General features: G+C 36.1%; 1 protein-coding gene across 1 annotated transcript in view; it reads left to right on the top strand.

The window, feature by feature from the left end:
• The first annotated feature begins 17,312 nt into the window (after positions 1-17,312).
• The window catches only part of LOC129272476 (solute carrier family 28 member 3-like), a 37,807-nt gene continuing 30,275 nt past the window's right edge, over positions 17,313-24,844 (top strand). The window contains exon 1 of the mRNA XM_054909620.2: positions 17,313-17,411. Within this exon, the coding sequence (XP_054765595.2) occupies positions 17,313-17,411 (99 nt within the window). The remainder of the gene's footprint in view (positions 17,412-24,844) is intronic.

The raw sequence follows: 24,844 nt of genomic DNA, 5'->3' as shown, positions 1-24,844 counted from the left end.
ATAGAACACAAAGCAGTAATTGCTGATTAGAAAAAAAAAATCATTTCTAATAACATTGCTCGCTGAACAGGCAACTTAAATGCCAGTATAATTATGTAGAGCGTAATATTACATCTTAAAGATCACTTACATACTGGCAATATGTATGTTGGATAATAGCTGTTAAACCATGGAGTTATTATCTAATAATAACATCATGGTTATAATATGTTGTATTAATAGCTCCATGCTTGAAGGATGTCTAGCATTCAGGGATTCTATAATTGTATACACCTCTGTATAGAGATACATACATGTACATGTACACAATTTTTTAAACAATCAGATGGTGTGAATTGGAAAATAATGATGGCATTTCAATCTTTAAGTAGAAAAAAAAAACGTAAGTGCTTGGAACTTGGAAGCATGCTATAAAATTTTGTTTCTTGATGAACATTGTGATATATGTATGAATGTTGTAAAGGGTTCTTAAAAAAGTACTTTGTGTATCATTCTGTCTGATGTTGATGGTTTTACGATTTGAAAAATCCTCTGCTTTTTCTTAATAAACAGATTCTGAAATGTCCCCCTGCATTTCTTATCAAATGTTGGGATAAATTGAATGAATTGCAATTGAAATTTGGTAAATAATGATTATAAATACTTGCTTATATAGCGCTTAACGCTTACTTTTAATTATCAAAAGTCTTTAGGCAATCAACAGTAATTAATTCACTATAGTCCAGGATAGAAGAGGCATAACCTTGTTTTTTTATATATACAATATTTTTTTATGGTTTCTTGTCAATTCGAGGGTGCTGATTACGAATCTGAATGATGCCACTCGTGTAACCTTGAGCATTTTCCGCAAATTAGCAAAATCCAATATGGCCGCCAAAATATGCAAATTACCCATGAAAATCATAAAATTGTCCGCACATTGGCTATGAAATGCATGAAATCGTGTGGCAGGAGTGAAATACTCTGTCAAAAAATGATTTTTGACAAAATATTTATTTTCCTGATATTCAAAATGGCCGCCATAGGCATTTGTATACTCTATTATGTACAATATGAATAGGGAAAACTAATTTTCACAAAAATTAGCACTTACTGCAAAAAATCGCGATGTATGAGCGAAGTAATATATGCAAATCATCATTACTAACGAGATATATCATTTATTATGTCATATATGGGAACATTGCTGTATTTTTTTATCTAAAATAGCCGCCACTGGCCCAAACAGTATTGCGTATAATGGCAATGGGGGCCAAACAATTCACAAGAGTGATCACTAAAATGCATATTATTAAGATTAAATGAGTGGAATACTGACTAAAAACATAATTGTTAACGAAATATATTATTAATATGCCATGTATGTGATGAATGTTGTATTTTTATATTCAAAATGGCTGCCAAAGGCCCTAAAAGTATTATGCACAATGAGAAAGAGGAGCAAAGAAATCACAAGAGTGAGCTCTAAAATGCATATGATAAATGCATTGATAATGCAATGATAAATTAATGGGATACTGTCTAAAAACATATTTTCTAACAAAATATATCATTCAGGTTTCAAGTTTGTGTTAAATATTGTATTTTGACTTTCAAAATGGCCGCCATAGACATTAACTGAATTATGTACAATGCAAAGTGGGAAACCAATATTCACAGGAGTGAGCACCATAAATGCACGTAATAGTGATCTATGAGTAAAATATTGTCTGAAAGCATAATTTCTATTAAGATATATCATTTATTCTGCCAGTTAGGTGATAAATACTGTTATTGGAATGTCAAAATGGCCGCTACAGGCCCTTACGGTATTATGCACAATGTGAATGGGAACAAATCATTTCAACAGATTTTGGCTTTGCTTGGCCAAATGGTGATGTATGAGTGAAATGTTGTCTGAAAACATGATTTATAACAAAATGTATCATATCTTATGTAATTTAGGTGATAAATACTGTATTTCAACATTCAAAATGGCTGCCATATACCCTTTTTGTGAACATTATTTGTCTCCATTCAAATTGCATATTATACGATAAGGGCCTATGGTGGCCATTTTCAATTTAAAAATGCAGCATTTATCACCTTAATTACACAACATTATGATATATCTCGGTAGAAACCATGGTTTTAGACAATATTTCACCCTTAGATCACTATTCACAATTATATGCAATATTTAGAGTCAAGCAAAGCCAAATTCTGTCAAAATTCTATGTCCCATGTTGCAATGTACACAATACTTTTAGGACCTATGGCAGCCATTTTGGATTTCAAAGTACAGCATTTATTACCTCCACGACCAATATGTGATGTAATTAAGTTAGAAACCATGTTTAAGACAATATTTTTACTCGTACATTACAGTTATATGCATTTTATGATTCTCACTCTTGTGAAAATTAGTTTCCCTATTCGCATGTTACATAATATAATTAGGGCTTGTTATTTTGAATGTCAAAATACAGTATTTATCACCTATATGGCAGAAGAAATGCTATAATTTATAAAAAAAAATATGTTTTCAAATAAAATTTTACTCATACAACAGGATTATATGGATGTCATAGTCAAGCATATCCAAGTTCTTACAAAATTATATGTCCCCATTCACATTGTAGATAATACTGTTAGTGCCTATGGGGGCCATTTTGAATTTCATAATACAGCATATAAATGATATGTCTTGCTATAAAACATGTTGTCAGACAATATTTTACTCGTAGATCACAATTACATGCATTTTATGTTTCTTACTCGTGTGAAAATTAGTTTCTCCATTCGCATTGTACATGATAAATATAGGGCCTATGGCGGCCATTTTGAATTTCAAAATGCAGCATTTATCACATAAATGGCATATTAACAATTATGTTTTTAGTCAGTATTCCACTCTTTATCTTTATAATATGCATTTTAGTGCTCACTCTTAACTGTCATTTTTTTGGCCCCGGCCATTGCCATTGTACAAAATACTGTTTGGGCCAGTGGGCTATTTTAGATATCAAAATACAGCAATGTTCCCATATATGACATAATAAATGATATATCTCGGTAGTAATGATGATTTGCATATATTACTTCGTTCATACATCGCGATTTTTTGCAGTTTAGTGCTCATTTTTGTGAAAATTAGTTTTTCCTATTCATATTGTTCATAATAGAGTATACAAATGCCTATGGCGGCCATTTTGAATATCAGGAAAATAAATATTTTGTCAAAAATCATTTTTTGACAGAGTATTTCACTCCTGCCACACGATTTCATGCATTTCATAGCCAATGTGCGGACAATTTTATGATTTTCATGGGTAATTTGCATATTTTGGCGGCCATATTGGATTTTGCTAATTTGCGGAAAATGCTCAAGGTTACACGAGTGGCATCATCCAGATTCGTAATCAGCACCCTCGAATTGACAAGTAACCATAAAAAAATATTGTATATATAAAAAAACAAGGTTTGGTCAAGTTTCTATGGGGCCTATCCTGGACTACTACCCTGGCTTTAGCCGGGTGCTCAGTGCTCTGTGTTTCAAGAATGAATTCCTACCAGGGGCCTGTTGCATAAAACTTTTTACCTGAGAAAACTCTGGTAAAAACTGAAAACTAAGGTTAGTCTGATTTCTGCCATTGACTGTAACACAGGGCGAAAACTCTGGTTAAAACAACCTGAGTTTTCTCAGGTAAAAATTTTTATGCAACAGGCCCCTGGTATACCAAAATACCTTACCTGGGTTGAGTGCAGCCCATTGTGGATCAATATACATGTATTGCTCAAGGAAATTTTGCCATGGCTGGTATTTGAACCCAAGACCCTCTGTTTCAAAGTCTCGAGACTAATCCACTGGGCCACAACACTCCATGCATATAGATGATAGAATTTAGTTTCCAAGTTGGTGATGCTGTGGATTATGACTGGCTGATTAATAATACCAAAATTATTTAATACTTGGAAGAACATCCAAACTTAAAACATGATTAGCTCGAAAGCTTGATGCAGAGACCAGCTGAGATTAAGATTTCATACAGTTGGTAAAATTACTAACAATTTATTCTCATCTATTTGCTGTTTGGGATGGACATAACGTTTGCCTTTCTTCATTTTAATGGAAATTTGCTCATAATCAAGCGCTTACCGTCATCTCCATCACACCCATTTTTGGCATCCATCCAAATTGATTTATTTCAAAGCTTAGTCTTTCCTTTAAATAAAACTACATGTAAGACCCTGTTCTCATCTACTTTCTTGAATTGGTTTGCAGTTTAGATTTTTTTGACTAAGATCACTTTGCTAGCATTCCCATCACCATCTCCTGAACTGGTTCCCTCAAACACTTCACACAAAGTGGCCTTGTTGCTGTGGAAACTCTCTCGGTGAGGTCATATGTTTTGCGCGAAATTTGAAACCACAGCATAGGCACTCTGCACACAGTGTGTACTGAGTAGTGTGCCCAACATGCACAACCTCTTGTACATATACTTCCATGCCTTCAATACGCTTAAACCTGTTTCACAGGTGAAAGTGGTCTTGAAATCTTCATCGAGAGATGGTTTTCCAAACTGGTTTGGAAGACCACTTAAGATCGCTTCCAAGTCTACTTTAAGTGTTCCCATTTCATAGGAAACTGGTTTCCACTCTCCTGGTTTCCACTAAACTACTTTAAGAAAGTAGTGAGAACAGGGTCTTAAAGGTTTTTGTCAACTGTTCTGATAATGGCTCTGGCACTGTATGAACATCTAGAACATATGTAGCTAATCCAGGAAAATCGTTCCAAGCATGGTGTATGCAGATATTAATCTTTGATATAAGAGGCTTTACCAAAGGATATGGATGTATGTTTTCTATAAGAGAGATGTAAGAAAAGGCAGAAGAACCCTCGAGACATTTTCAGAAAATGGGGATTCTTTTCAAGAGATAAAATCCTCAAGGTTATCTTTTAGTAAGGATTATTTTGCTTTTTAAGCCTTTGGAGACTGAGGCCGCACATATGTGTGCTAGAGTCTATGCAAAGTGTGTGTTACAGGGAAATCATTCGGTCTCCAACAACTTAAAGGTTGCTACACCAACAGTACATGTAGTTAAGTAGGGGATTATGACAGGCTTATTGATATTAACATAATGTCTGACTTTTACAGCTATGTGGAAATAGTTTGGGTTCAGGCGACTATAATTTTCTACCCAAGAATTGCGGTTCTCAAAGTCGTTTAGTGAGGAACTTGCATGATTTTGAGCACTTTTGTATTGGTCATGAAAATAAACATCTTTCAAAGTGCAAACTTGAAATGTTGAAGAAATGGTACTTTTGTTGCACAATGCTGTATAAGAAAGGCAGCAGAAAATCACTATCCTGGTTCTGTAACTTCACATAGACATTAGATTGAAAAATGTTCTTTTAAGATCATGAAATACATCCACTAATGTTTAAATTTCAGATCATCCACAACATTTATCACTAATAGAACATGAACTCGAGCAGGGACACTTTATTAAAGGGGATTTTAAATCTTAGAGAGCGGCTTTTAAATGTTCACAGATAGTGTTCATGATAACCTGAAAAATAATGGTTTCATTCTGTACAGTACAGTAGGAGTTTTATATGGTGGAAGAAATGCATGCATGGTCATTCTCCTTCTAAATTTTCTTTCTTCGCCTGTGGGCAGGGAAAAATTTCATCGGGGCTAGAGGTGATTTTTGCCTTCGAAATACTCAAAAGAGCCCTGTGAAGTGAAAAAAGAGTCCCGGAAAACCCCCTTTCACTGCAATAATGTTAAAGTTTATCCAATGTTGCAAATTTAGGCAGGTTGTTGAGAAAAGTAGCCCCAGAGAATGGAAAATTAATTTTTGCCTGCATGTGGGGGAAATATGTCTGTGAGCACTTTAATCATGATCATAATTTTTGTCTCGCCTGCATAGCAGAGCGAGACTATAGGCGCCGCTTTTCCGACGGCGGCGGCGTCAACATCAAATCTTAACCTAAGGTTAAGTTTTTGAAATGACATCATAACTTAGAAAGTATATGGACCTAGTTCATGAAACTTTGACATAAGGTTAGTCAAGTATTACTGAACATCCTGCCTGAGTTTCAGGTCACATGACCAAAGTCAAAGGTCATTTAGGGTCAATAAACTTAGACCATGTTGGGAAAATTATTTTCAAAATCTTAACCGAAGGTTAAGTTTTTGAAATGACATCATAACTTAGTAAGTATATGGACCTAGTTCATGAAACTTGGGCATAAGGTTAATCAAGTATTAGTGAACATCCTGCCTGAGTTTCAGGTCACATGACCAAGGTCAAAGGTCATTTAGGGTCAATGAACTTTGGCCAAGTTGGGGGTATTTGTTGAATTACCATCATAACTTTGAAAATTTATGGATCTAGTTCATGAAACTTGGACATTAGGTTAATCAAGTACCACTGAATATCCTGTGCGAGTTTCAGGTCACATGACCATGGTCAATGGTCATTTAAGGTCAATGAACTTTGGCCGTGTTGGGGGTATTTGTTAAATTACCATCCTAACTCTGAAAGTTTATGGATCTAGTTCATAAAACTTGGGATGTAAGAGTAATCAAGCATCACTGAACATCCCCTGTGAGTTTCAGGTCACAAAACCAAGTCAAAGGTCAGTTAAGGTCAATAAACTTAGGCCATGTTGGGGTAATTGTTGAATTGCCATCATAACTTTGACAGTTTATGGATAGAGTGAATGAAATGTGGACATGGGTGTAGTTGACAGTCTTAAGTCACCGTTCAAATGTCATTTATGGTCAATGAACGTGGTATTATGTCATTATATGAATGGTGTTTTTGTGAATGATTATTTTATAGTAGTTTTCAAAGTTAGCACTGCTGCTATATTAAATTGCGTAATGCAGGCGAGACTGCCAGAGGCGTTCCACTTGTTGTTTAATTCAGATTGTTTCTTCCACAGTAAAAACATCTCAATTCTATAACTGAGCTCATTCGTTGACTTGAGAATGTGCTGTATTATATTTTGTGACAGTGCATTACCCAGGCACAAAATACTGCCAGGGAGGTATCACCAAGCCGCCTGATAAAGCATTTGGAAATTCATGCTCCTTCTTTCGACCTGTAGATTGCAGTGACCCTCCAGCAAATTCCTACACTTTCTCAAGATGCAACCAACGATCCATTACCTTTACCTCTTGCCACAAACATTTGCCAGTTATTTAGCAGTAATTACGTCTCCACTCTTTGATCTTGAACTTCTCTTAACCTTCAGAATTGACTGAAAGCCTAATGATTTATTTCTCTCTTTCCAATCTCCAAGATCCATAAGGGATGGCTAAGTAGGAGTAATTTAAAGAAACTCCTTTGCCAAATTTGTCTTCGATATATCAAGTTTGTTGCGAGCTCGGGATGATGAGAAGGAGCGTCCCTCCCTCTCTGGTGATGCTTCCACCATCCCGTTGCATCTATAGCCGGAAGGGGAAGGAGATAATAGGTTAATGGTTTCCATTTATTGGAGGAATGGAGACCCCTAGAAAGGCGATCAAGGACCAAGATAAGATCCACTTTGAACTTGCTTCCCTGGGCTCTAATCAAGCTAAGATGCTATTTGACGGGGTAAATTTGATGATGATTGCGCCGTCCTTCGCTGCTGATGGAATTAAGACCAGAACTGCCACGGACAATGATCTCTGTCTTGCTCTCTGCCTATTGCGGTCTTCTCTCTGCCCTGGCGTCCGAACAACGTGTAATTGGAAAAGCAGGTAATGTTTTGGCATTGGATGTCGAGCTGGGAGGTCAAGTGAACATGTTCATTTTGAAATATTACCTTCTAGTGTACTGTAGACGGAATAATAAAGTGGAGATATTGACTGCAATCTGCTGTACTTTTTGGAAAAGAAGGAAATACATGTACTATTTCAAGCTTTAATTTTGAGATACAATTCATTAAAAAGTAGCTATACATGTATGTATGAGCTATCTCATTACAGCCATTTGAAATTGAATATGTAATCAATTTACTACTTTTCCATTTGTACAGTTCAAACCTGCTGCAGCATCTACCTGTATAGACTGACACCCGGTCTGTGAAGGCCACAGGTTTGCAGCGAAAAGTTTCCCCCATTGAAACCTGGTGGGTGTTTCATAAAGCTGTTCGTATGATACGAATGACTTTACGCACGACTAGTGATCATTTCTTGTGCTATGTGATATCCCTATGTAATTGAGTTATAACCTAAGAACATGTTCCAGTCGTGCGTAAAGTCGTTCGTAACTTTACAAACAGCTTTATGAAACACCCACCAGGATATTAAAATACAAAACTGTCTATAAAGACCACAGGCCTTCTCGTAACGATCACTTTCCTTTGCACCTTTTGGAGGTCTTTAAACGTAGTTTTACTGTATTAAGTTTGATAGGAGGCGTTATAAGGACACTGATGGTGGCAGTGGTGGTTGCTGTGTGATGATGGTCATAGTATTACTTGAAGTAGTCACCTTTAATCAATATCCGCAGTATTAACAGCAGCATTGATTTTGCAAGATGCACGATATACATGCAAGCAGCAGCAAATAATTGCTATTGGTGAAACTGATCTGACAAACTATTGTTTACAAAATTTGGAAGTAGCTATCTTCAGAAAGTGAAGTTTTTCACAGGAGGGGGTTGGGGGTGATGAACAAATGTATCATTCCCTACAGGAATAGAGGGACATCACAAACATACCCCCTTGCTAGTGCTCTTTCATTTTTTTTGCATCAACTTGTTGTGACTCTAACAGATCAGTGAAAACAAAACATTAAATTTTGTTTAATAGATTGATGAAATCACATTTAATACCTTCATACACTCACCACCAAATAGACAGCAGTTAAATCAGCTCCTAGCTGCACCGCCTATGCTCATGTGGTTAGTATGACGCAATGAGCAACATGTGGATATTAGTACTAGCAGCTAGCAGGATGATAATACAATCAAAACATTTGCAAAGATGGGAAAGATGACCATCTTTCATTTAGTTCAATGGAGGGATTCTTGTGAAGATACATAACGCTATCTTATTCAGATATGAATGTACCTTGCCTGTAGTCTGTAGACAGTTGTTGAGAGAGGTAGATTTTTTATTTTTAGTTTTGAAACGGCCAAATTACATGTAAATGAAATCATTCACAAATGACCAGGCCCGGGGGGTACTCGACCAAAAAAGTGGTAGGTACATGTATGTGCCGCGGGCGAGACAAAAAACGGGGGCTCTGGAGCGGGCTTATTGTATAAAGGAGGGTCCTCGGAACGGACTTCGGAACTACAAATGTTTGTGAAAACGGGGGTCCTTGAACGGGTCTCCTGCGTGTGAGTGCGTATGCATCCCTATGGAACGGGCATACATGCATGGAGCTAGCCCGGCGGCACGGGCGCCGGGTGCGCTCGCACAGAGGCGATGGTCGGACATCGCTCTGCGGCCGCTTTTCACCAAAATTGCAGCTCATTGTAGCGGATCAATGCGGCTGGAACGGCGTAACGAAAAATATGTGAAGCTTTGGAACAGATTTCTATCTTCTTTTTTCTCGATAAGAAGAAAATGCTATGCTTTGGAGCGGCTTTCTTTTTTTTTTTTTTCAATAAGATAAAAATGCTATGCCTTGGAACGGAAATTTGAGTGTAAAAATGGGGGTCCCCTCCGCGGCACATACCCACCACTCATTATATACTCAGTTCCCCCCCCCCCCCCGGATGACCAGGTACCACAAAAACAATTTAAAAACTGCCAGAAACAAATATTTTCTTCAAGCTCTCATCTGGGAGAAGAAAACCTCAGCTTTCAAATGATGTATGAATGTATAACTTGCAATCATTAGAAGATTGGAACCCACTTTACAAAGAAAGTAATTTTTACTACCATACAGTAGAATTTCACTTTTGATAAATAAGGGATTAAAGTTGGTCAATCTTTTGAACACAAAAAGATGATTAGAAATCAATGAAAGGTTTTCATAGAAAAGGTAATAAAGCTTTATCCTGACAATTGGCACACTAATTAAACACATTTTGTATCTCTTGAGTGTAAGAGCTTCTCCATCGCTCAATTCAATGGAATATTTTTCTATTAGAAGAAGCACAAATTTCAACATGATCACAAAGTAAAGAGAGTAAATATGTTTTTTATTATTAAAACTGTCAAAACATGGTAGCCAGGGTTTTATTAGTATACCCATTTTATTAAAAGAATATACTCTTTTTGAAAATACTGAAATCTTACATTCGACCTTCGATACAAAAGCCACATTTTATGCCCTCCGACTAATAATCACTAAGTGTGACTTTGTGAGTGTATTGATGCCTGGTCACAAATGTAATTGCAGATGACAATGAAGGCATAATTGCCATCTATTAAATGGATATGAGTATTGTGACAATCACCAGGCGCTAATCGAGGGCTAGGATTGGTAGATGAAAGATTACAATGACGCTGATCGTGGTGAAAAGTTTAATGCGAAATACCAACGCTTGTAATGATGATGCAATCAATTACATGATGGATAACAATTTGTGCTCCTGTCCTGACTTTAATAAGGAAGGGACCATGTAGAGAAGGCTGAAGTTCCTCTCCAGGACCTGATAATGAGAATAAGTGCCTTCTTTACTAAAGTGCACTAGCGCATCAAATGGGAATTGTGAAAACATCTCTTTACCATTGAGCTATCACGCCTCGGTAGAAATGTTCTGAGCTTTCACGCCTCAGTATAGAAAATTAGGCGTCAGTACAGAAAATCAGAACTGTTTCACTGAAACAAGGCAGAATTCAAAATTTCAACCACTTATGAATTTTCATTTGTTCTAAATGAAATTCATCTGCATTGTATCTATTCAGATCATGTGATTTTCAGCCTTGAATACCCCATAGCATTGTAGATTATTATGTAGTACCTATAGAATAATCATAATGATGATGATGATGATGATGATGATGATGATGGTGGTGGTGGTGGTGGTGGTGAAGATGATCATGATGATGATATTCAATTCTGGTAGAGCAAATATTATGATACCATTTAATGCTTCTATTGGTTTCCAAAGGACTTTGTATATTTTAACCCTATGGCTATTTGAACCCTAGATATATTACCCACTATAAATCACAAACCGGAATCACAAATCAAAATGACAGTACAAAATATGGTTATTTCAGGAGGACATTTATACCGTGTTTACACTTAATCGGCAATTGGTTCTGAACCAAATGCCGATGCAGAATCGGCATTTGGATTGCGTTTACACGTTGTTACAGCTCGCGGTTCAGAACCGCGAGCCGATGCAAAAACCTGAAATGATACGCATACCTACAATATACGTCATAATAAAGACAACGCTGGATCAGTGCGCTTACAATTACGTCACAATGGTAAAGTAATTGAAATGCGCACAAATTGCCGGTGCAGAATCGGCTTTCTGTTTACACGTAGTAAAAAAGCCGATTCTGCATCGGCTCGCGGTTCAGAACCTACTACTTCGGTGGTGCAAATTGCCGGTTCTGAACCGCGAGCCGATTCAAGTTGCTCGCGTTTACACGCTATGAAAAAGCCGATGCTGAATCGGCTCGCGGTTCAGAACCGCGAGCCGATTCAAATGCCGATTAAGTGTAAACACGGTATTATTCACCCTGGTTCCCCTCTATTTTAGTCTGCCCACCATGCATTGCAGATCAGTGACTGTGACAGGGTCAATCTTGAAGTGAAATATACAATAGGCGTATATGTCTTAAATAGGACCCATAGTAGAAGCCTGATTAATCTTTGTTGCATTAAAATTGGCTGTTACACAGTAAAAACAATGTTTGAATTTTTTATACAATACTGTTAACTATATGAACCTTACAGTAGTTGTATAACAGTTTGATTTCTTTAATTCATTGAGATTAAATATTAAGAATTGAATTTTGTTGTTTAAAACTGTTTAAAAAACTACTGTAATGTTCATATAAAGTAGTGAACAGCATTGTGTAAACATTTTAAACAGTGTTTTTATTGTGTAATGCCCATGGTTCTGTAGAATCCCCTTTAAAAACGTATCCTTTTTTAGTGTTTCATGTTTTCATTTTAAAAGACATTCATTTTCATGGTGGATGAAAGACTGAGGAATGCTACCTATGTGTATCTGTTAAAACCATCTTTTTTAGGGTAAAAAAGTATTCCTTGAATGCACTCCTAGGGTTTATTTCCAATTGGTCTAATGCCAACTCGTCTACTTTCATTTGGTCTACATGTACCATCAGTTCGTCCACTATCCTCATGGTGTAATTGCCATTTCATCTAATAACCGGTTGGTCCAAAAGCCATTTAGTCCATATACCATTTAGTCTAATTGGACTTTATTTATCACTCCTAGTACCAGCAAACTCCTTTTATATGTACTTAATGAAAAGCTGTAGGCATTTGGAATCATCCAAAACTCATCATGGTTTCTTGGAAGTGGTAATTACTGTTACCGGGATAAGACACCAGGCCCGAGTTTCATGGAAAGTTTTTTTTTTTTTTTTCACTGACTAATTTCTTCTAAGCCAATCAGATGCAAGGAGTTACAGCAGCTTGTAACATCAGTTATCGAAAATCAATGGCAAAAGCTTTCATTAAAACCCCACTTTGCACACCTTGGTTGATGGATTATTCTCATATTGTCTGAAGTCTCTCTTCAGAGAATCTCCTCATTGGTGAAATGAAACTCTGAATCGATTAATTTTCTCTAACGGGTAAAATCTGTGAAACTGTTGAATAGGAAGTGTGAAGGGGGTACAGTACGGGAAGAAGTTACAATTCAGGTGTATTTTTTAATGTAGATATATGGTGTTTTTGTTTTGGAGTATGCTCTAGGGTTTTCACATTCTAAAATAAGGTTCGAATCCTATGCATGGCATCAATTTCCTTCAGCAAGAAATTCATCTACATTGTGCTGCACTCGACCCAGGTGAGGCAAATGAGTACCTTGCAGGAATATTCCGGAAATGCCTGTCCATCAGGGAATGGCTGGTTGGGCCACACCCGGGTAATAGTGACAACAACTCCTTGAGCACTTTGCAGCATTAATTTGTAAGCTGCATTTTTATTATTATTATTGTTATTATGGACTAATTCCACATTTGATTCTGCACTTTGAATTCAATGACTGTAATACTTTCATTGAATTGCCTCTCCAATATCCGGGAATAGGGAGGATCTGATGCGGAATATTTAATCACATCCAGTTCTTTGCGCATCCCTCTGTAACAAGCACAGGTGTTTTCAGCAGCCCCAGTGTGAACAGACACACCCATTCCCTAGTTTAGTTAAAGGCATTTTCTTCCCCTATTCACACCTGACCTGTGAAGTGAATGGTCCAGGCAGGTGGCGTTTTTTTTTTCCTTCTTATTTCATCCAATTGGTTTGATAAAATTCTGTATGTGTTCTTCTCTCTTTCTCTCTCTATTACTGGGTCGGTCAAGGTTTTATCAGGTTAAAAATTGGGAGTAAACACAATGTAGTTATTTTATAATGTTAATAATGAATATCTCTTTTATCCCGAGGCATTAAATTAAAAGGAAACGTCTCTCTTTACTTCTCATAAATTTCTGCATCTCTGAGTTAATTAATAATTCATCAGGTTAAACGAAATCAGAGTAAACATAAAGTAGTAATCTTGAAGATTCTGTTATTTTTTAAATGATACGGGTTTATTTCTGAGGAAACAGAATAATATAACCTTTGATGCAAACAGTGATTTGAGTTAGATTTAATTTGTTTTTCATTTTATTGGTGATGATTATGATGGTATTTCATTGTTTCTTTAAGTCATCACATACACAACATGGACAGACATTTTTTGGTACTTTTTTCAGTCTCCCCCCCCCCCCGAACACGTTTATTTAGGTAACTAAAATGAGTCCCCAAAGGTCTTGCACTCTTACAGGGATTTTAAATAAATCCAGAATGGGGGTAAAGATATGAGCTGGGATTTGAGTCTGACAGGCACATAATGCATGATTTTAATATCACGCCTCTCCCCAACCACCACCACCACTACTGTATATAGTGACCTGATGAACTCTTTGATTTCTGTTCAAATTTTGATATTCTTGATTTAGATTCCAATCTTTAAGATGTACATCTAAATCTAGAATCGAAATTTTTCATAATACTCAGTGGATCTGGATTAATTCTGATTTCATGATATTTAAAGTGCACTGCAAAAACTCCGGTGTAGAATTAGCACCAGACCGGAATCTATATATGTCCACACAAGAGAAGTATTGAAACAACACCAGTTTGGAATCAAACCGATGCTGTTTTGATACTAATTGATGTTGTATAAGCACATATCTGGTGTTAGACCAAAACAAAACTGGTGTTGTTTAACACTTCTCTGGTGTGGACATAATAGATTCCAGGCTGGTGTTAAATCAACACCAGAGTTTTTGCAGTGTGAAGGATATCTTTTACCTTGGTCTTATCTCACCCACATTATAAACCTGGGTCAAGTGCAGCAGATGTAGATAAATTTCTTGTCTAAGGACGCAAGGGCAGTATGATCTCCAGAAAAAATACCCAAAGACCTATGTTTCTAATGCGACAAAACCCACCAAAAAAATGCAAGGTATGTAATAGTGCATTGCTTTATTCCACCCAGATAAGAAAGCAACACTGTAATAGGAGATCACTTCTGTTTTGTGCGTTTTTATAATTAGAACATTTTAAGTTAAGTAGCTCTCCAAGGAATAGATTTTGTGCACATCATTTTTTTTGCCAAACTGGGCATTACCTATATGCAAAACACCAATAGATAACATTAGGTACTTCTGTGAACAGACTTAAATCATAGGGAACACCATTGCCCTTTCTCTAACCCCATATTTGCCTATCGAGTGATTGACTTCTGTTCATTTGATAGGTCTTGAAGTGATACGATACCTAAAGAGCTTTTGGCAGATTCTTGGTATTAAAAAATGATTCTTTATTACTTGCAGTATGCTGTTCATTAATTTTGATAGGTCTTGAACTGAAATGATACCTACAGAACTTTTGGCAGATTCTTGGTAAAAATGATTACTTGGAGTATATTGATGTTCAAAGATTATTATTTGCTGTGATTTTCCTCCTGGATCTGTCTTGCATGGTCGGCTAGTAATGAAGAGATTATTAATCAATTTTTTCTTGGATTCTCTTATAAAAAGACATTTATTCTAGTGTTGAAGTAACCTTTACCCAGGCAATCTTGCCCATATAGTATTATCTGATAATGACATTGCGTTAATGTTGAAGCTTTAGTGTTTCTACCTGTGGTCATATTTGTTATACATTCCCTGCAACAAGTCCAAGCTATCACTTTCTTTCTTGCTCAGAGGCTGTTTCTTTTATCCCGAGACACAAGTCATCGATGCTCTATCAGCGCAGAAATTAAAAGAACAACTCTTGTGAGTTTGAGCAGGTCTTCGGGATAAAGAGCTACGCAACCCCAAAGTTTACAGCAGGCAGGGGTTTTCCCAGTAGAGAGAAATGACTGGTAATATTATCCACCTATCAAGTTTCTCTCACTCGTCACAAATAGGCCAACTTTCTTTCCAGATTGAAAGGCTATAAATTTAAAGATTTTGTTAGTGCTATCCATTGGCAGCCAGATGACATTTTCCCTGGCACAGATCTAATTTTTTTCCTACAGTTTTCAGAATAAATTTACTTGATTTTATTAGTACAAACCATTGGCAATCATAGGTGATTTTCCCAAAAGGATTAGAAAACTTCTAATAGGAATAAATTTTCCTACAGTGTCTTTATTTTTGAAAACCATTTTGCGTTGTGTACCTTACAACTGCTAATTTAGGGCTTACATACATGTAGTTGTACCTTAATTGCAATTCGTCACGCACAGTATGAAAATAATTTCAGAGTGTACTCTACCAAAATGTCACGTTCAGGTATTAAAGGGGAAGTTTACCCTGACAAAAATTCATTGGAAAAATAGCAGAAAAAAAATAAAATGTATTGCTGAAGGTTTGAGAAAAATTCATTAAAGAATAAAGTTATTAGAATTTTAATGATTTGATTTGTGACGTCATATGCGAGCAGCTTTTGTACATTTCGTATGGTAAAAAATCTATGAAATGTCATTTTCTCTGAAAATTGAAAATGGTTTTTACTGTACTTCCAGTATATCAATAGACAAACAATTTCACACCTGTTCCTAAAAAGAAACCGAAAATAAGTCATCACAAACCATTTAAAATTAAAAAAGTTATTGGGAAGCTGTTCGTCTATGACATCACAAATTAAAAATTGCTAAATCTTTAACTGATTTTCCTCAAACCTTCACCAATATTTTTTATTATTTATTCTGCTATTTTTACAAAAAACTTTTATTTTGCTGCTTATTTTTCTTTTGTTACAAGTGTACTGATTTGATGTTTTGTAAACCTTTGTAAATTAATAAAAACATTAAAAAAACTTTTCTTCAGAGTGAACTTCCCTTTAAATGCCAATTTGAAGATCATATTATTTTGTCATAGGTGTGACCAGATGTGTTAAAGAAATTTGCATTTAGAGAGTCAAAGTCTAGCTTTTGTTTATTAAAGTTTATGTCAGCCCATGTATTAGAATAGACAAATTGAAAGACCAAAATAAAATGATATTATCTAGTGCCTGGTGCAGTTTGAACTCTGATAATTGCCTCTTTCGCTTGGTAATTTCTTTCATTTATAACGTGAAAAGAAATTGCAATAAAACATGCCATAATAACAAGGATAGTATTACAAGTATATGAAATGCCTGCTTTATAGTTCGCTCTTGGACTTTGATGACCTTTCGACTTACAATGTAAGTTATATCCAAAGAATTATGGCCAAGCAAAGTGATGGTGATATTCCAATCCTGATGTGCCTTCAGGTAACTATTTCATATTCTTGAACGGTGCCCTCTTTCGTTAGTCTTTACACCGAGGAAAAGTTGGCAGGAGGTACTACTGTTATGGTAGTAAAAGTGTGGGTTACCATTCTCCCTCTTTAAAACTCAATACAAGCAGCTTTTCATGGCCTGTGCGTGACTATGCCGTAAGGATATCCAATTTGCCAAACTTTTTCTTAGTTTGCCGAGACCCACTCCACAGGTCCTGTTTGAGATCAAGCCCAGTGAGTTTGTGCGTTTGTCGGGGCTGAGACTGCGGGAGAGAAACAGAGAGTGGAAGAGAAAGAGATTTGGAGAATAGAATAGAATGCATGCTGGTGCCTGGTGAATGACAGGTCTTGCAGCGGAAAACTTGGCTGAAGTTTGTGAGCTTTGCGTGCTATGCCTGTGGAGGGAAAGAAGGACTGCTGAGCAATGACGGACAACCAGAACCACAGCGGGGAGAAAGGCAAAGGAGACCAAGAAACAAGCATTGAGCTGACAATCGTGCAGCCTGCCCCTGAGGTGACCCAGGTATGATTTGATTGTCTTTACCAGATCTCCATTGTTGATATCATGGTCAGTCAACATCTTGCTTGAATTGTTCTCAAACATGGATTTAAGTGTTTGACAAACATAAATGCCCTTTCCACCACAAATCGGTTTCCACCGTCAAATCGGTTCATGTGAGCAATGTCATGAGTAAGTATGAATTACCGTGCTCTTGTTCACTTTTATTCATTGGACCTTTGATTGTCTTTTGGTCACGCCTCCAAACAGGTTCTTATTCTGATGAAGTTGGCTATGGAAGAGATCTTTGGAAGGCAGTAAAATTCCGCTAGCAGCCACTTTACTCCTCTGTACTATGCATTACACAGTGTAGAGCAAATCTGTATTGAAGCTCCAGCTCCATTGGGTAGTGTAGTGCTTTAATGCTCCGTACCTTGTAAAAATATGATTTATTGCCAGAGAAGAATCTTTGGCTTCATGAGCCAGGTTGACTTCTGCATTATGCAATTCCCATGAATTCCATATTTGATGGAAACAATATTTTATCTTGAGAATATTATTATGTATCATTCTGCAGCAATCTCCTGAAAAATTATATATCCTTGTACTACTACTAGACTGGTATAAATTTTGGGTCATCTCATTTTACCCCTTAGAATTATTACTCTTCACATTTTACCCCTTAATGTCAACAAGATTTACAGAGGTATATATCCAGGGGGTTTGAAAAGAGCGGGCATGACATGTACTACAAATTACTTAGATTGAGATTAACAATCTATAAGTTATCATGGGTACAAACTAGGATACTGGTCAAGCCAGGACCTAGGAAAAATAAAGGTGCCTAAACATGGCTTGATGCCCCCCACCCACCCCCCCCCCCTCCCCCTATCTCCAAATAAACCTTTAGTAGTCACAATCACCAGCCACTGTACAATGCTCATTATACCATTGATTAAAGCTAAATTGGCTTCTGTGAAATACCTGTGGGTGAGATATGTACTATTTCCCAGGGTGCAATATAATAGTAAAATATATCAAATGCATTCATTTCAGAAATTTCATTACATGGGGATTAGAAACAGGTGATATTTTCTCATAGAAAGCTAAAGCTGATAATGATTAGCTGGCCTTGAATCTAGGATGTAGTGGAGTGCTGGCCAATAAATTCATCAATATGTCATAACTAGGTTCATCATTGTGTTGATAGAGCTGGTTTATGAAGTGGATATGTCAAGATTTAGGGGAAATGACTAACTTATGAAACTGTCTTTCTCTTGTTTCGCTCCAATTTCCAATTTCAATTGTACTGTTGGTAGCATGTTTGAAGTATGAAACTGCCACAAAATCAAATTATTTTGTTAACTAACATGAAGTATCATTAGGTCAAGGTCAAGTCCACCCCAGAAAGATGTTGATTTGAATAAATAGAGAAAAATCAAACTAGCAACACGCTGAAAATTTCATCAAAATCGGATGTCAAATGAGAAAGTTATGACATTTTAAAGTTTTGCTTATTTTTCACAAAACAGTGATATGCACAACTCAAATAAGACAGTCTATGATATCTGTCACTATTTCTTTTGTTTTTTATTGTTTGAATTATACAATATTTCATTTTTTATAGATTTGACAATAAGGACCAACTTGACTGAATCATATAATATTAAACAATGCTCATTCCACAATTTCAGGAAAGAATTAATCGTTGTTTCACTTGACAATGAGGAGAAAAAAGAATATTCCTGATTTCATATAATAAAATACAAAAGAAATAGTGAGTGGATGACGTCATCGGTCTCCTCATTTGCATACCCACTAGGATGTGCACATAACTGTTTTTTTTTAATTAAGCAAAACTTTAAAATGTCAGAACTTTCTTATTTTACATCCGATTTTGACGAAATTTTCAGTGTTACGCTTGTTGGATTTTTCTCTTTTTACTCAAATCAACTTTTTGTTGGGATGGACTTGTCCTTTGATAGTAGCTTAAAAATCAATTTTTTGGGGGAGGGTAATTATTCTTAGTCACATTTTTATTCAGAGTAAAATTCATTCTGATTTTTCTGTGGGCTAATTTAGTATTTATTTTTATGAGAAGATATTTATTCATTTAGTGGGACATGCCCTTACACAGTACATTAATATTTTATTAAAAACTATATGGTCTCAAATTATGGATATTTGTTCTGCACCAAAATATCTTGCAAATTTATTGCTATGTTGTGAAAATTTATGATAACTTCTAGAATTAAGAAACATTGACAGCATACATGTAGAATATGACATTGACTGGGAATTACTGCATGTATATATTCAAATCAGTTTTCAATGGTTTATTCATAGTGCTATCTAAATGAAATTGTAAATATTTATCATTAATAATTTAGTCATTTTCCTACAGGAGGGGCATCAGAGTGCCCAACAGATTTTTTATGATTTTTTTTGCTTCTTAGAAGTTATTTTGACACAAGTATTCCAAAAGTGGTGTTAACTCATATTTGCCCAAAATATTGTGCCTCTCTGGACAAAGTCTTCTAGGTTAGCCAATGCAGCACATACATGTAGATGATATTACAGGGAAATAAAGTCCAAATTCCTTTGGAAACGTACAGAGACGCAGGTTTATGAGGTGTCATGTGCTATAAAACAATTCAGTATTTAACAGTATTAAAGTTTATGAAATAAACCTCTCAATTTTTCTTCATTATAGTCCTGTCACACGCGATTTATATTTCTTCTGAAAAAAATGAACAGTCTTGCACATGCACCTCTGTACAATTGGAGAAGAAATGAGATAGCCAGCTGTTGTTTTTGCTTGAGTCTCATATGCTTGACGCTTTAAATCAAATTTAGCAATATCGACCATGACTTAAATCTGGAATACTACAGGAAAAAGCTGTGCCCTCCTTCAGAGGAAGTATTATGTTCTCTCTATCTTCCTCTCTTTGCAATAATCAGTTTCACTTCAAAAATAGTCTCTAAAGGTTCATGGGCATTCAATTTCATTTTTTTTTCTTCGTAATTCTTGATTTCAATTTTCATATAACGTTATTTGTCTTTTGAATGGGCAATTAATTCTGCCTTAATGTGAGCTTTGAAGGTTTGCATGGTGGTAAAACTGAATGGAGAGTTCTTGCGGTAATACCATGTTGGTTAGTCCTGAAAAGGACTGTTGGTTAGTCTTTCTGATAGTAGCTCTGAAAAGAATTTTTCTCGACGTTTCCAGCGCATAAGCTTTGCTCTTTGTCAGGAGAGCAAAGCTTATGTGCTAGCTCGAAGTGTCGAGAATAACAGTTCTTTTCAGAGCTACCATCAGAAAGATTAACCAACAGTCCTTTCAGGACTAAATTACATGGTATTACCGCAAAAACTCTCCATTTAGACCCCCCTGCCTTGTGCCCCAGAAAAAATATTTCAGAGACAAATGCTATTAAATGTTTTATCATTAAGATTGGTCAAATCTGACACATTTTGGATAATGATTACCAGTGATTTTTTCAGACACAGCGAGAGAGATTATGACGTTTATCATGTATGTTGGCCTACCCTACATGTCTTAGTACAAATAGTAAAAACTGGTCAATTTTATGCCAATTTTCTTCTTGCCTCCAATATTGTTATTGAGCTTCAAAATGCATAAATTTTGCATTGTTGACTGTTTTGATGAAAGTTTTACAATGCAACCCTTAAATTGATAAGCAACGTCATTTAGTGAAAATGATCCTGGTACCCTTTGCTGAAAGGGAAAGTGGTGAACTTATTTTCATACAAATAGTCTCTTTTCCTGCCAAAAGTGAAAATGAACTTAATTGTTTTTGTTTTGTTTTGTTCATGTTCAATGTGTGAAAAATGCACTGTACACAACTTCAAAAAAACACCAGACATTTAGAAATAGAAACTGATTGCATCCTACTGGGAGAAAGAAGGGATAGCAAGAGCTAATTAGTATGCTATCTTCTGCCTGACCTTCACTGGAATTAGATTTGATTTATTCAGTCATTCACATTTCCATTAAATGGTACTTATTAATGCATCCAACAGCTTCTTTAATGATGAGTTGTATATAAAGGATTTTAAGAATGTCAAGGTTGTATTCACTGGACTGTAATTTTTTTTTTTTTTTTACAAAATGTAGTTTTGATGTTTGAAATGAAGTTCATATGAAACTTTGAGGCTGTTCTCACTACGTTCCTAAAACTAGTTTACTGGAAACTAGTTTAGTGGAAACTAGTTTAACGCGTAGTGAGAACAGTCGAAGCGGTCTTGGAAGCGATCTTTCAAACCAGTTTGGAAAACCACCTCGCGATGTAGTTTTCAAGATCGCTTTGCCTCGTTAAACTGGTTTAAGCGTAAGTGAGGACACAACCGTTCTTCGGGACGCGATCTTCGCACATTTTGAGCGCGCTACTCCACACGACAGGTGTAGAATGCCTATGCTGCGGTTTTGAATTTCGCGCGAAACGTGTCACCCCACTGAGAGCGTTTCCACAGCAACAAGAGCGCTTTACGTGAAGTGATTTTGAAAATCACTTTCGTGTGATCAAGTGGGAACGCTGGCAAGCGATCTTCCAAAGTGGTTTCCTGAATCTGTTTCCAGTAAACTAGTTTTCGAAAGCGTAATGAGAACGGCCTCTTTGTAGAAGTTTGTACATTCAGTTATATGTGACAAGGAGAGTTGATTATGGTTTGTTACAGACTTTGAAATATTTACTACACTTTCTCCACTACTCCCCCTTTCCTCCATATTCACCACATTTTTACAGTGTTTCTTGTTTCAGTGATTCTTTAAGTACCTGTTTTCATTAAAATTTCATGTGGGCTATTCCATGGTTACCCACGTTACATTTGGAGACACAATAGGCGGTTTCAAACCGCCTCGATCACAAGAATCCCCGTTAAATTACGAGAACATTTTTAGGCTAAAAAATACCCATTAATTATTCCTGCATTCACACCGCCCCGAAACATACCCTTCGGGATAAATTCCTAAAGTTAGGAGCATGCGCAGTATGGTCTAATAAGCAGGCAAGGCGCGAGATTCAAAACCACTAGCCCAGCAGCCACCCACGGCGCCCGCGCCCAACGACACGCTTGGCTAAAAGTTCCCGTAAATTGCTTTCACATTGCCAAAATACCTGCGACCTTGGAAAAATCCCAGCGAAAGTTCTCGTAATTTCGCCAAGTACCTACTATTTAACAGGTATTTTCTTTCGGGGAAATTACGCGTAGTTTGCTTTCACATTACCAAAATACCTGGTATTTTCTGATCGGGGTAAATTTCCCGATCAGAGAATACCTGGAACTGACGAACTTCGAGGCAATCTGAAACCACCTCTTGACTCATACTTGGAGCTGTAACTCCATTATTATTGATAGGAACTAAACATCTCTTTATCACAACATAGTACGCATTCTGACTATCCTTTGTATAAAAACAAAACTTGGGAAATTTCATTATGCTCCTGGCAAATCTTTGAAATGTCTCGGTTACTCATGTTACATGATTTGGACATGCATAAAATGAAAAGTGGACATAAGTGAAAAGTGTCCTCATACAAGGCTTTTATGAAAGTTGATTTTATCCATTTCAAAGAAGTATATTAGGGAGACAAATTTGTGTATGATTAAAAAAATAAAGAACATATGGTTTTTACTAGGGGTGCAGATAAAGTGGTTACTCATGTTACGGTTCAGATGGGCTATATGTACAAAGACACATTGAGCTCATGTCCACCAACCTATGGAATTGCCCATGTGTATTACCTGACATTGTTCCTAAAATTATTATTTTTTACCCCTGCAATACTTTTTTAGCTTCTGTTTATCAGGTACATTTGTATTACAGTGTATGTAATTTAATGCTTTCTTATTGTCAATTAGAGTTGAAGTACCTGTAATTTGTTAGATATTATTTTACCTTTGTTGCATAACTGATTGAGTTTATTATACATCATCAGTGATTTGACAAAGTGGCCTAAATATCATCTGGCCTCCAAAACACTATTTTGAGATAATTGCATTCAAATTTTAATCTGAAATATGTCGATAGAGTTAAGACAGGCTTGCAGAATATGTAGAAAAACTACATTTTTTTACTTTGACCGAAGATAAGGTTTATCGCCATTTGCAAAATCGCTGACTATTGTTCTGCTGCTTTCTTGTAGATAATAGTCCTGAAGATGATCTGAATTAATTAAAGGTAAAAGAAAATGACATGCCTCTATTATGACCCTACTCAGAGTTTTATTTCTTTTGTTTATGACTACAATGACGGGGAGGGTTTCAATTATTTATTATGAAAGATTTAATTATGCTTTGACCTCTAGCTGAAGGTGTCATGGATTGATATCTCCTAGACAATTACTGATGCAGTAAAAACTCCTACATTGAAGACATTGTCAACAACTAGTGTAGTTAGCAAAGGTGTTACTTACACTTAGGACAGTGTCAACTTGTAGTGTAGATAGGAAAGTGTTACACACATGTAAAGACAATGAATATATTATGCAAATAGCAAAGGTATTGCTAACACTGAAAGCAATATCAACCTCTAGTGTCCATAGTAAAAGTGTTACTAACACCTAAGACAATGTCAACATCTAATGTAGATAGCAAAGTTATTACTGATACTGAATGCAATATTAATGTCTAGATTAGATATCATTTGTGTTAATAACACTGAAGATATTGTCAACATCTAGTGGAGATAGCAAAGATGCTATAATGCTTAAGACAATGTTAACATCTTTTGTAGATAGCAAATGTGCTACTAGCACTGAAGATTATCTTGACATCTAGTGTAGATGTCCCTGGTGTCACCAACACTGCAGATAATTTAAACATCAAGTGTAGATGTCCCTGGTATCACCAACACTGCAGATAATCTCAACATCTAGTGTAGATGTCTTTGGTGTCACCAACACTGCACATAATCTCAACATCTGGTGTCACCAACACTGCAGATGATCTCAACATCTACATGTAGTGTAGATATCCCTGGTGTCACCAACACTGCAGATAATACTGAATACAATTTCAACATATAGTTTACATGTAGATAGCACAGGTGTTATAACACTAGACAATGTCAACAACTATTATTATGTACATGTAGATAGCAAATGTGTTACTAACACTGAATACACCAGACAATTCCAACATAACTATGATGAAGATGTCAAAGGTTATAAAACACCAATGAATAATCACATTAAAAGTGATGGTTTTAAAATGTCAGCATCTTGAGTAGATACCAAATTTGTTACAAATATGAGACACATTCCAAGTTCCAATATATCCTTTCTTTATCTACTTCAGCCCTAATCATTTATTAATCTTTTAAAATCTGAAGTCACTTCACATGGTGAAGAGAAGTTAGAGAACATTGCTTTAAGTTCAAGAATGTAGACATCAGACAAGAAATGTGTTAAGATGGACACCCCACCTTAACAGGC

Source organism: Lytechinus pictus, chromosome 12 (genome assembly GCF_037042905.1).
Source record: "Lytechinus pictus isolate F3 Inbred chromosome 12, Lp3.0, whole genome shotgun sequence".
NCBI classification, from domain to species: Eukaryota; Metazoa; Echinodermata; class Echinoidea; order Temnopleuroida; family Toxopneustidae; genus Lytechinus; species Lytechinus pictus.
This window is presented reverse-complemented; position numbering and strand designations above follow the sequence as displayed.